The sequence below is a fragment of the Phodopus roborovskii genome, unplaced genomic scaffold (genome assembly GCF_943737965.1).
Source record: "Phodopus roborovskii unplaced genomic scaffold, PHOROB, whole genome shotgun sequence".
Lineage (NCBI taxonomy): Eukaryota > Metazoa > Chordata > Mammalia > Rodentia > Cricetidae > Phodopus > Phodopus roborovskii.
In genome coordinates, this window is record NW_026125574.1 from 93853 (window position 1) to 104690 (window position 10838).

At 48.2% G+C, this 10838-nt stretch overlaps 1 protein-coding gene and 1 long non-coding RNA gene across 3 annotated transcripts; both read left to right on the top strand.

The window, feature by feature from the left end:
• The first annotated feature begins 2417 nt into the window (after nucleotides 1-2417).
• On the top strand, nucleotides 2418-3836 carry LOC127216928 (uncharacterized). Of its 2 annotated transcripts, none has more exons than XR_007834057.1 (3): nucleotides 2418-2650; nucleotides 3398-3619; nucleotides 3712-3836. It is a non-coding gene; the product is annotated as an uncharacterized LOC127216928 (long non-coding RNA). The 2 variants fall into 2 exon arrangements; XR_007834058.1 differs by having other exon boundaries at nucleotides 3748-3836.
• A 399-nt stretch (nucleotides 3837-4235) lies between these two features.
• Nucleotides 4236-4930, top strand: LOC127216929 (probable bifunctional dTTP/UTP pyrophosphatase/methyltransferase protein). Its single transcript, XM_051177812.1, has 2 exons — nucleotides 4236-4497; nucleotides 4634-4930. Exons 1-2 carry the CDS (start codon nucleotides 4361-4363, stop codon nucleotides 4812-4814), a joined length of 318 nt encoding a protein of 105 aa, XP_051033769.1. The 5' UTR covers nucleotides 4236-4360; the 3' UTR covers nucleotides 4815-4930.
• Nucleotides 4931-10838: the final 5908 nt, after the last annotated feature.

Here is a 10838-nt window from a genome sequence, read left to right on the forward strand (position 1 = left end):
CCTTAAGATTCGGAGGGAGGGAGGGAAGGAGGAAGGAAGGGAAAGGGAACTGGGATCGACATGTATAATAATAAATTACAAAAAAAATATGCTTTGACTCAAAACATTAAGTTCAAGGACAAGTTACTGGGGAAAAGGATATCTATTCTATTTTTTTTTCCACAGAAAACGAAAAGCTGTGGATTTCTTCCATACTAATGTGGTTTGATCAAGCCAGACCGCCTGAAACAGAGTACCAAATGAGCCTACATTCAAAACAGCTGGAAAAAGCAGCCTTGCAGAATACAGCCAGGATTTCAGCATCTTCTTAGAATCCCCCATGAGAGCGCCCCTTACCAGCAGGAAGTGGTTTGGAAAGAACGACGCCCAAATTCCCAAATATTGTCTATAGATGTTTGTTTTCATTTAAATGGACTTGGTTATAAAAAATAAATAATAAAAAAGACAGAAAAATACTGTTAAAAGTTTATGACTATCCTCTAAACTTAGTAAAGCAATGCAAGAGTTCTTATCAATGCTTTTAACAGTTTACTGCTAAGAGACAATGACTTTTCTCTAACTCAGTAAACCAAATCTCTGGTACACTGACCACAGGCAGGTGAAAATAAGTGTTTTTTTTTTTTTTTTTTTTTTTTTTTTTTTTTATCTCATGCTTCAAAGGAATTACTGGCATTTTATAATATGTCTGTAAATTGTGACCAAAGATATGTTCCTTGTAATTTCTGTATAAAAACCCAATACTCTAAAGTAAAAATGGCAGCAGTTGCAAAACACCTCCAGTGTGTTTGTTTCTGTCAAGACGAAGCCACTCCTGACATGGTCATCGAGTTTTGGTACCCATGGGGGCACATCACCCACTCTGTAGCATGAGGTGTTATTGGCCTGGTTGTACAGGAAATAAAAGCAGGAAGCAGATCAAAAAGTTGATAATTTGTCTTTCTCTCATCAGAAAGCTTGATCATTGCTCTATAACTGTAGGAGTTTTATTCCTGAACCTCAGAAAAACCACTTAACAAACACAAAATTATAAAAAGAGTATTCTTCATGGAAAGTTGAAAATTTAGAGAGGAATGGAGCTAGGAAGATTTTTGTGTATGACCACTACTGTTAGCCAGCACATCTTACTCAGTGAGCAGTTTTAAACAATCTGCATTATTCAAGAATTCAAGCTTTGTAAGACCCTCAGAATGAGGAGTCTCCCAGTTTCCATCGGTATCCCCAAGAACTCAATGTCCAGTCCAGTTGCTGCAACATGCAAGAGGCTTTAATGAACAGGAAACATTTGTGCAAAGGGGCCCCTCCAGCATGCAGACTAGTGAGAAGAAGCCATCTCCTCCCTCCACCCCTCCCCCGGCACAGGTGTTTTTAAAGGCAAATACCCCATGCTTAGGGAGGGGGGTGGGACCCTCTGTCCATTGAGTACATGACCCTTTTAGCTGGTCTCCCTATTAGGGTCAACAGACCTTAGGGCCTCAGGGTGTGCTAATTAATCTTGTCTGGGCAAACCGGAGGTGCAGTTATCTATTTGTTTCTTAAAGACCCTATTCAACACCTGCTGACTCACAAGAAAGGAGGGACAGTCTGAATTCTGGGTATCTTGTTTTCTCAGGGCCTTGCGAGGGTAAGTTAGCAGATTCCAAGGAACAGATATTGCTAGGGGTTAACTTTCCAGTTTAGTCTGTCCTTCATTTAAAATGGGGCATTTCTCTAACTTTACTTTTTTGTCTTTCACACCCTATATCTTATCTCTAGAGAGTAAAGTTCTAGTACTCTGATCTACAAAGCACCCCATCCAGAACCCGCACTTTCCCCACCCTGTGTCCTACTGCGCCCACTGCTCCACTGGTCTGGTTGAGCACTGGGACAGAGAGCGGGTCAAAAAAACACCTCCACCTCCTGAAAATTTCTTGGACCTGCTTTGAAAATACTGGACCCATCTATCCCGCTGGAGCAACCAGAGTGCCCGCCTGCCTGATGTTTATCCGTCATTACTGAGGCTCTGCCGGGGGAGAGACCTCCTAGAGTGACTGGAACAGAGTTACAGACATTGAGCACCTCTCACAACTCTGTCCCCAGGAACTCCTTTGCAAACACACGGTTCTGGGACGGTCCCCTGCACCGCTGACAAGCGGCTGCGATCTCAGGACTTCCGCCTTCCGGTCACGAACTAAAGCTTCTGGTTCGTGGCTGTCAGTGTCCCCGGAAGACACACATGGAAAACATGCTTCTAGTTCCACCCGGCCAAACTGACACACGATTTCCGCTTGTGAACCAAGGACGTCAGGCTTCCAGTCACTGACTTGAGCTTCACACAAAATGGTCCCCAGGAAAGGTTGCAACGAAGAGATGCACAACTTGAGTTCCACCCGTGAAGTAAACAGGACGGAGTGCCCTGCGGCCTGAGTTCCGCTTCTGGCACATTACTTCCGCTTACGGATGGTGCAACATGCGATTCCCTGCCCACCGGGCGGCTATTAAATCGGATCCGCTTTCGGCCCAGGAAGGGAATTGATCGCATCGGACATTGCGGGCCCGATAGGAAACGCCTTAAGGGACGGGACTAACAGGTCCAAGTGAACAGGTCAGAAACGGCTGATTCTGACCGCAAAAGAGGCAGCACAGAGCATATTCCCTGTCACTCATCGAGGCGGTAGGTGGGACTTCCGGGTGCGGCGAACAGGGCAGAAACAGAGATCGCAACCCTAGGTCCGTGCACCCCTCTGGTTTTCGCTGTTTCCTGTTTATGCCACGGTTGGCAGCAGGGTTCCTGTTGCCGGGGAAACCGGGGTGGGACTTCCGGCAACATGGTAAATCGGGGCAGGACTTCTGCATGGGAGCATTGACCAGGAATTAATGACTTAGAGAGGTTCACAGGGGATGGGCGGTGTCACGGGAGCCGTGATGTCAGAGGAGTTACAGGCGTGGCCTGTAGGGCACACAGCTGTCAATCAAACACCTGTCATTCACTCATTCATTCAGTCATTCACTCAGCCACTCATTCATTCAATCACTCATTCATTTAGTCATTCATTCATTTATTCAGTCATTAATTCATTTACTCAGTCATTCACTCATTCATTCAGTCATTCATTCAATCATTCATTCATGCAGTCATTCATTCATTGATTCAGTCATTAATTAGTTCATTCAGTCATTCATTCACTCATTCAGTCAAAGGTCAGTCATTCATGAAGTAATTCAGTCATTTCAGTCATTAGTTCATTGTACAATCATTCATTCATTCAATCACTTCCTGTGTGTGCTGGAGGCGGGACTTGCGGTCCCTGAGGCTAAGGCTCTGACATAGACAGGCAGTAGGCAGGATTTCCTGTTTCCTTTTACCTACACTGTAGCCCATGGCCATCTTGAACCCCCGCCATCTTTTTTGCGCACCCAGGGGCAGGAAATAAGTCCCATCATCTCAGAGGAACAGGAATTGGTTGTCTCAAGCCGGAAGTTGACAATTTCTGGTCCCTCCCAGAACGGAAGTGAACCCCCCAGACCGGAAATGTGCGATCCTTTCAACATGGAGCTGGTTCCACTCAACAGGCTGCTGCAGGGGAAGAGGGTGGTGCTGGCGAGCAGCTCCCCCAGGAGGCGGGACATCCTGTCCTCCATGGTGACTTCCAGGGGCAGGGCCTGCTCTGGGATTGTCAGCTGTGACTTCCAGGGGTGGGGCCTGCTGTTTCTGACAGCACACCCTCCCCCCAGGGACTGCAGTTCGAGGTCGTACCCTCCCACTTCCAGGAGTCCCTGGAGAAGGCGAGATTTCCGGCTCTGCCCGAATATGCCCGGGAGAAAGCAAAGCTGAAGGCTCTGGAGGTGGCATCGCGGCTGCGCAGGGTGAGGACGGCCCCATCCCTTCTGGTCAGGTGGTAGGCCACACCCCTTCCTGTCGATGCCCCGCCCACAAGCCTGCCCCGCCCTCTGCTCTGCAGGACCTGCACCCTCCTAATGTCATTATTGGAGCTGACACCATCTTGGTGAGTGAGGCCCCGCTCCTTCCGGCCCTGCCCACCCTGCCCCTCACTGACCCGGCCCCTTGGCGTCTGCTCCGCCCACTGCAGGCCGTGGATGGCTTCATCCTGGAGAAGCCAAAGGACAAGGATGATGCCTACAGGATGCTGTGCAGGTGGGCGGGGCCTGAAGGGGGCGGGGCAGACCCACCCAGGGCAGAGTGGGCGGGGCCTCTGCATGGAGCTCCAGCCTCTGCCCACCCCAGCCCCGCCCCTTGCCAGCCACGCCCTGTCCTGCCTTCCCTGGCCCCGCCCAGGCTGAGTGGCCAGCAGCACAGTGTCATCACCAGTGTGGCCATCTTGAGGCCACTGTGGCGGAGGCAGCTTCAGGAGCCAAGTTCCATATGCCCAGAGGCCCCAGAGGTGGAAGGGGCCCAGAAGCAGAAGTGAAATTGTCACTGTTCCACGAAGAGACCCATGTGACATTCTCGCGGCTATCGGAGCCACTGCTGTGCGAATACGTGGAGAGCGGGGAGCCTCTGTGAGTGGGTGCGGGGTGGGGTGGGTGGGGCCAGGAAACCTGGAAGTGAGGCCTGAAAAGGAAGAGCTGTCCCCGGCGGGCGTGGGTGTGGCTGAGCATGGCACCTGGTGTGACCTCGTCCTTGCCTTGCACCCAGAGACAAGTCTGGCACCTACGGGCTTCAGGCGCGAGGCGGTGCCCTAGCAGAGCGCGTGGAAGGGGATTTCTTCAATACTGTGGGGTTTCCACTCAACCGCTGCATGCGTGAGCTGGCTGCCATCTTCCCGGATGTGGGACCACACGTCCCTGTCAGCCAGCGTCCGGCCACACCCCAATAATGAGGATTGTAGATGGAGAATGAGTATGTGACTGTCCGGGCGGGTATTCTGGTGAGAGAGTTACTGAAGGGGTGGGACTTCTGGTGAGTTTGTGAAGCAGTGACCCATTTCCCATGATGCCCTTGGTGCATTGTGTTTGATTGACAGAGCAAGCTTCCCTCAAGTGCATCACTTCCCAGTGCTAGGACACAGGACATGGGGTGAGGTGTGTGGAGGCAGGGTTAGGGGACAGGCCCACAGAGGGGAGTACACCTAAACCCGCCCCTGTGGCCCCGCCCCTCCTGATGTCCCGCCCTCACCATCTCCATGGGCCCTGCCCTTGCCCTCACTGGGTCCTGCATGAGCAGCTTCACCATCAGATGCCTGTGATGGACATTTGACATCAGGAGCAGGGTCAGGGGAGGCCCCACCCCCTGCCTCACTCTGATTTGCATATTCAAGAGCTGCCTGGAGACTCAGAAGACATCAAGTACAGAAACTGCTGGGGTTAATTTGCATGGCCACACCTCCAAATGACCTAACCTGCATGTATTTGCAGGTCAAAGTCCCAAACAGATGGGAATACTTGCATTCATTTGCATAGCAAAAGCATGCAAAGCAGCACAAATTTGCATATTAAAGTATATTTCCGAAACTGGGGTTTGCTCATTTACATACTCAAATGTGAAGCCCCAATCAGACTTCCAGATTTCCAGGCACTGTGCTTATTTGCATAATCAAAATTACTAGTGCATCCTTTACATAACAGTTTAGTAGCCTCATTTGCATATTTAAATGAGTGGCAGGTTTTTACTGCTCAGCATCAGGCCCCACCCCTTCAGCACTACCCTAGCTCACCTGTCCCCTACCCCGAGGTCACAGTGTCCAAGGTCACAATCAGTGACCCTCTCCAGGCCCTGCCCTCAACCACACCAGGCCCTTCCCCACTTTCTCTCCTAGGGTCCCCGAGGGCAGGGCCGGGGTCTGGGTATTACCTATGGTGCAGACAGGACTTGGTCCTGGCAGTGACATCACAGGAAATTGTGACTGTGAGCAGGAACTGCCCTCCTTCCCTACCCTCACCATCTCCACCCCCAGCTGGGCATGGCAGGAGTCTCCTACCAAACTCTTAGGTTACCAAGCAGCAATGCTAGGACCCAGAGGGCAGTGGCCATGGTGAGCAGGTTATGAGAGTAAAAACCCTGAGGATGATGAGTGTGGCTCCTGTGACATCACAGAGCTCACCCCTCCAGGCCCTTGTAATGCCAGTCACCGCATACCCTGCCCCTCCAGCTGTCAATCACTACAGACCCCACTTCCTGCCTCTGGGCCATGAGGTCTGCTGAGGGTGTGATCTACAGGCTGACTGGGCGGGGACATGTCAGCTATCTTTATAAAGGTAGAGGGGCAGGCTGCAAGCCAAGGGCTGGATTTCCTGGCAAGGGAAACCTGGCAGTAGAGACTCAGGTCAATCATCAAGGGTGGGGCATGACTTCTGCTCGCAGATCGCAGCCAAGGCCATCAGGAACTTTTGTAACTGCTGTGGCTGGGACTGCATTTCCCAGCATCCTATGCGGCCGCTTACTGCTTCGCTGCCCAGAGACTTCTGGGTTTGGATGTTCATGTCCAGGACTGCATTTCCTAGCATCCTGTGCAGTCGATTCCTGCCTTTATGCCCAGGGATTTCCGGTTTTCATCTGTACCGGCCAGGGACTGTAGTTCCCAACATGCTCTGCGGTGGCTTTCTGTTTCTCAGCAATGAAACTTCCAGTTTGTAGTTTTTGGAGGCCCAGGACTCCATTTCCCAGCATTCTCTGTGGCCACTTCCTGCTTCCCTGCCCAGGGACTTCTTATTTTCATCTTTGGCAGCCAAGGACTATATTTCCCAGCATGATTTGTGTCCGCTTTTCTATGAATGGACTTCCCGTTAAATACTTTGGGGTCCAGAACTGCACTTCCCAGCATGCTGTGTGGCTGCTTCTTTCTTTTCTCCCCTTGACATTCTCTTCTGGACTTCAAGGCCCCTAACTACAGTTCCCAGCATGTGCTGGGCTTGTTTTGATCTTTTCAGTTCCTAAACTTCTTCTGGTCTCTGAGGCTCCAGGACTCCATTTCCCAGCTTCCTGTGGTGCCGCGTCCTGTTTTTCAGTCCTGAAATTCCACCATTTAAAGGCACATAATAATTTAGAAATATTTGAGACTTAGAACAGTTGAATTTAAGTTGTATGAAGTTAGCTTACATTTACATAAAGTTAAGTTGAAATCGAATGTACAGATATATTATTCAGGACTGGGTAAATTGAGAAGGACAAGAGTGTGAAGCTATCTATGTATAACATAATCAGAGAAAAAAGATATTACAGACAAAGAATAAAAGGCAAACGGTAAATGACTTACAGGTTCTGTTGGCGGCAGAAGCTGGCTAGACTCTTTCTGCCTAGATAGCTGATGTAGCAGAAAGAAGAACCATGGTGGGTAAAGCTAGGCCACATGGTCAAGATGGTGGCTGCCATAAACATATTCCCAACAGCTGAAAGAAATCGTAAAGTTTTGAGATATAATTTTGTCTTGAGCAGATGCTGCCTCAGCCCAGCCCACCATGCTGAGACAGGTTGCAGCTGGGGCAGGCAGGAGAATTTGAGCGTGCCGGGAAGAGAACCGAAACAAGTTTAGGGAAAGAGATTGTTTAGCAGAGATATAAAAAAAAAACGCCTTCCATCTATCTGTTCCCTGGCAGTAATTTGAAAGATCCCATAAAATATCGGGATCTAGAGAGCTGTTACGTGGCCAATTTGAATTATTTTCTAGGGGATATCTAGGCTACTTTTCAGTACAAAGGTAAATAAGTCTGGGTGACTTTACAAGTGGCATTAAGTGAAAGGGTTTTAAATTTTCTATCAGGCATCCCAGTGGAGTGGTGGGGGATATTTCCTTGGTCGGTTTATTCCCCATGGGTGGAGTGAAAGTGACCATGCAGTCTTGGAACTCATCAGCCCAAGAGTGTGGCCACACGATTTGCAAGAATGGCAGAGCGTTATTCGAAGCTCGTTAGCCCGAAAACGTTGCCAGGACCAACAGAGGCCGGAAATACTCAGCAGTCTGAGAGCAGAGCCGATATACCACACTGGGCTGTATGTCTTCCACCCATGGAATGTACCTGACCTTAAGGAATTGGGTTAAAATGTAAAAGGGTACCTTACCTAATTGAAGCCTGTGTGGGGTGGTATTTCCAGTGAACGGGGGGGGGGGGGATGGTGGTGGGAACGCTGGTATCTGAAACAAAATCCTGAGTGTTTCTGGCTGGCCGCCCACCAGCAGACAGCTGTCAGTGACCCTCACGTAGAGTCTGCCTGGGTTTCGGCACCAATGTTGTTCTTTTGCTGTGCAGCTAATGCCTAAGAAACACAAACGCGAGACTCAGGGCCCACGTGGAGATTGTTGAGAGAAGGGAGAGAAAGAGGGGGTAGCTGGTGGCCAACTGAAAGCAGGAGAGAAAGAGGGGGGTGTGGGGCACTTGCTTTAAAAGGGGAGGCTTGCACATGTGTAACTGAGTCCTCTGGCAGCCAGGTAAACCTTGAGCCTTCAGGTAAAGCTGATGTAACAATGACATGGCCATGAGGGTCCCGCCCATCATCAGGGTGGGGGGGGTCAAATGGCTGCTAGTTCCTAACAATCAGATTACTAAGCGGAGTCACTATTTAGCTACACATGTAGTTAAGTGTAAGCCACTAGTTAGCCACAAACTAACCCACTAGTTAGCCACACATACTAGCTCACTAGTACCCACACACACCATGCCACTTGTTAGCCACATACTTAACTCACTATTTAGCCACACATATGAAGTCACTAGTTAGACAAACACCTAAATCAATAGTCAGCCCCACACCTTTGTCACTAGTTAGCCACAAAAACTAAGCCACAAGTCCATCACACAAATAAAGCAGTACTTAGCCCCACACACTAAGACAGTAGTTAATCATACACCTAAGTTACTATTTAGCTACATGCCTAAGCAGTAATTAACCACATTGCCTAAGTCACTAGTTAGCCACAAAGCTAGGTTACTAGTTAGCCACAGTCTCTATATCTCTAGTTAGTTACACACAATATATCACTACTTACCCACCCATACTAAGTCACTAGTCAGCCACACATCTAATTTACTAGCTAGTCACAAACACCAAGAAAATAGTCAGCCACACACACACTGAGATAGTAGTTAGCCATGCACCTATGTATTTCTATGTATTTAGTCAACTACACACCTAAGTCACTAGTTAGCTACCAACACTAGGTCACTAGTTATCCACACACATTAAATCAGTAGTTAGACACACACTATGGCACTAGTTAGACACATACTAAGTCTGTCTAAAAGAAAAACAGCTCACACTAAGGTGGTCCCAGGACATGGGAATCAGGCCTTTATTCCCAGCAGCAGGCATTTGGAGATAGGAGTGACATGGCTGGACAGAGAGAGGAAGATAAGGTAGAGGAGCAAGTAGAGCATGCTGTGAGATGATTTTGTTTGAGAAGTTAGTCTGAGGGATCGAAGAGATAGCAGTCAATCTGAGTAGGCAGTGTAAGGACAGGAACACATCGCTTGTCTGAGAATAGGTAGAGATAACAACTCTAGTAGCCAGATGCTCTGAATCTGTGATCCTTCAATTTTCACCTTCCCCTCCCTGTCAGATTACTGTGAGTTTTTATTATTAAGATCTATTAGAACTTGTGCTGGAAGTGATGTTCTCTCTGTGGAGGTGTGATATTTCAAAGTCAATAGAGGTAAAAATTTTAAATTATTAAAATATTAACTTTATTTTTTTTTGAAAATTACATTGGTATCTTTTTAATGTTTTTAATTTGTAAAATTTTTTTTATTATACTTATCAAACCAGTTCCCTCCAACTTACTCCCACCCTCCTTCCCGTCCCAACTTCCCAGGCCCCCAGCCACTCTCTCCTCCCATCCAACCAACACTATACACGTAGGTGGATGCCTTCCAGGAGGGGTCATCTAAATCCTTCAAGTCATTTTAAGTAGACACTAAAATGTCTCTCCTGTCTCAGGGTTAATGGAGTATCCCTCCATGGGGATTTTCCCCCAATGTCCTTTTTGCAACAGTGATAATTCCTGGTCCCTCTCTCTGAAGACCCTTAGACTGCACAGGCCTTTTAGCTGACACCCATGTTCAGGGGTCTGTGTCAGTCCCATGTTTGATTCCCAGCTATAAGTCTGGAGCCCCATTAGCTCCTCCTTGTTCAAATCAGCTGTGTCTTTGGGTTTCTGCAATGTGGTCTTGTCCTCCCTCTCCGCATATGGATTCAATTTTGGCTCAGTGTTTAGATGTCCAAGGTTGCTTCTGTTTCCATCAGCTACTAGATGAGGTCTCCATGATGGTGGATAAGTTAGACATTGATCTCATTGTCAGCGAAGAGAATTTATGGTAGCCTTTACACTGTTGCTCAAATTGTTAGTTGGGGTCATTCTTGTAGGGCTCTGTACATTTCTCTAGGTTCTGTTTCCTCTTCTAACCTATAATGGCTCCCTCTTTTATAGTCTCTTTCTCTCTTTTCTCTCCTCTGTTCTCCTCTCCTCTCCTCTCCTCTCCTCTCTTCTCTTCTCTTCTCAAGTCTATTCCTCCCCTGACCAAATGTTCCTAGACCCACAATCTTTCCTCTCCTCCCATTTTCCTTGGGCTAGTTCACTCTCCACTCACTACCTGCCAATACCCACCCATATGCTCTGAGGACCTTGTCCCTTCCTGCTTCTGCGAGTGTCCTTATATAAAACTGTTAGAATCCTCCTTCTATCCTAGTTTCTCTGGCAGTTTGATTTGTAGGATGGTGAACTTTTGCAATATGTCTAAAATCCACATATGAGTGAATACATACCATGTTTCTCTTTCTGTGATTGGGATACCACATTCAGGATGGTTTCTTCAAGTTCCATCCACTTGTCTGTGAGTTTCAAGATTCCATTGTTTCTACCCACCCCCACAGAGTAGTATTCCATTGTGTAAATGTGGCAAATCTTCTTTAT

Bases quoted from the DNA above. Each gene is read 5' to 3' on its own strand.
- LOC127216929 (XM_051177812.1), top strand. From the start codon at position 4,361: ATGCCCAGAGGCCCCAGAGGTGGAAGGGGCCCAGAAGCAGAAGTGAAA. The intron at 4,498-4,633 runs GTGAGTGGGTGC...CCTTGCACCCAG, and splicing joins GTGGAGAGCGGGGAGCCTCT to AGACAAGTCTGGCACCTACG.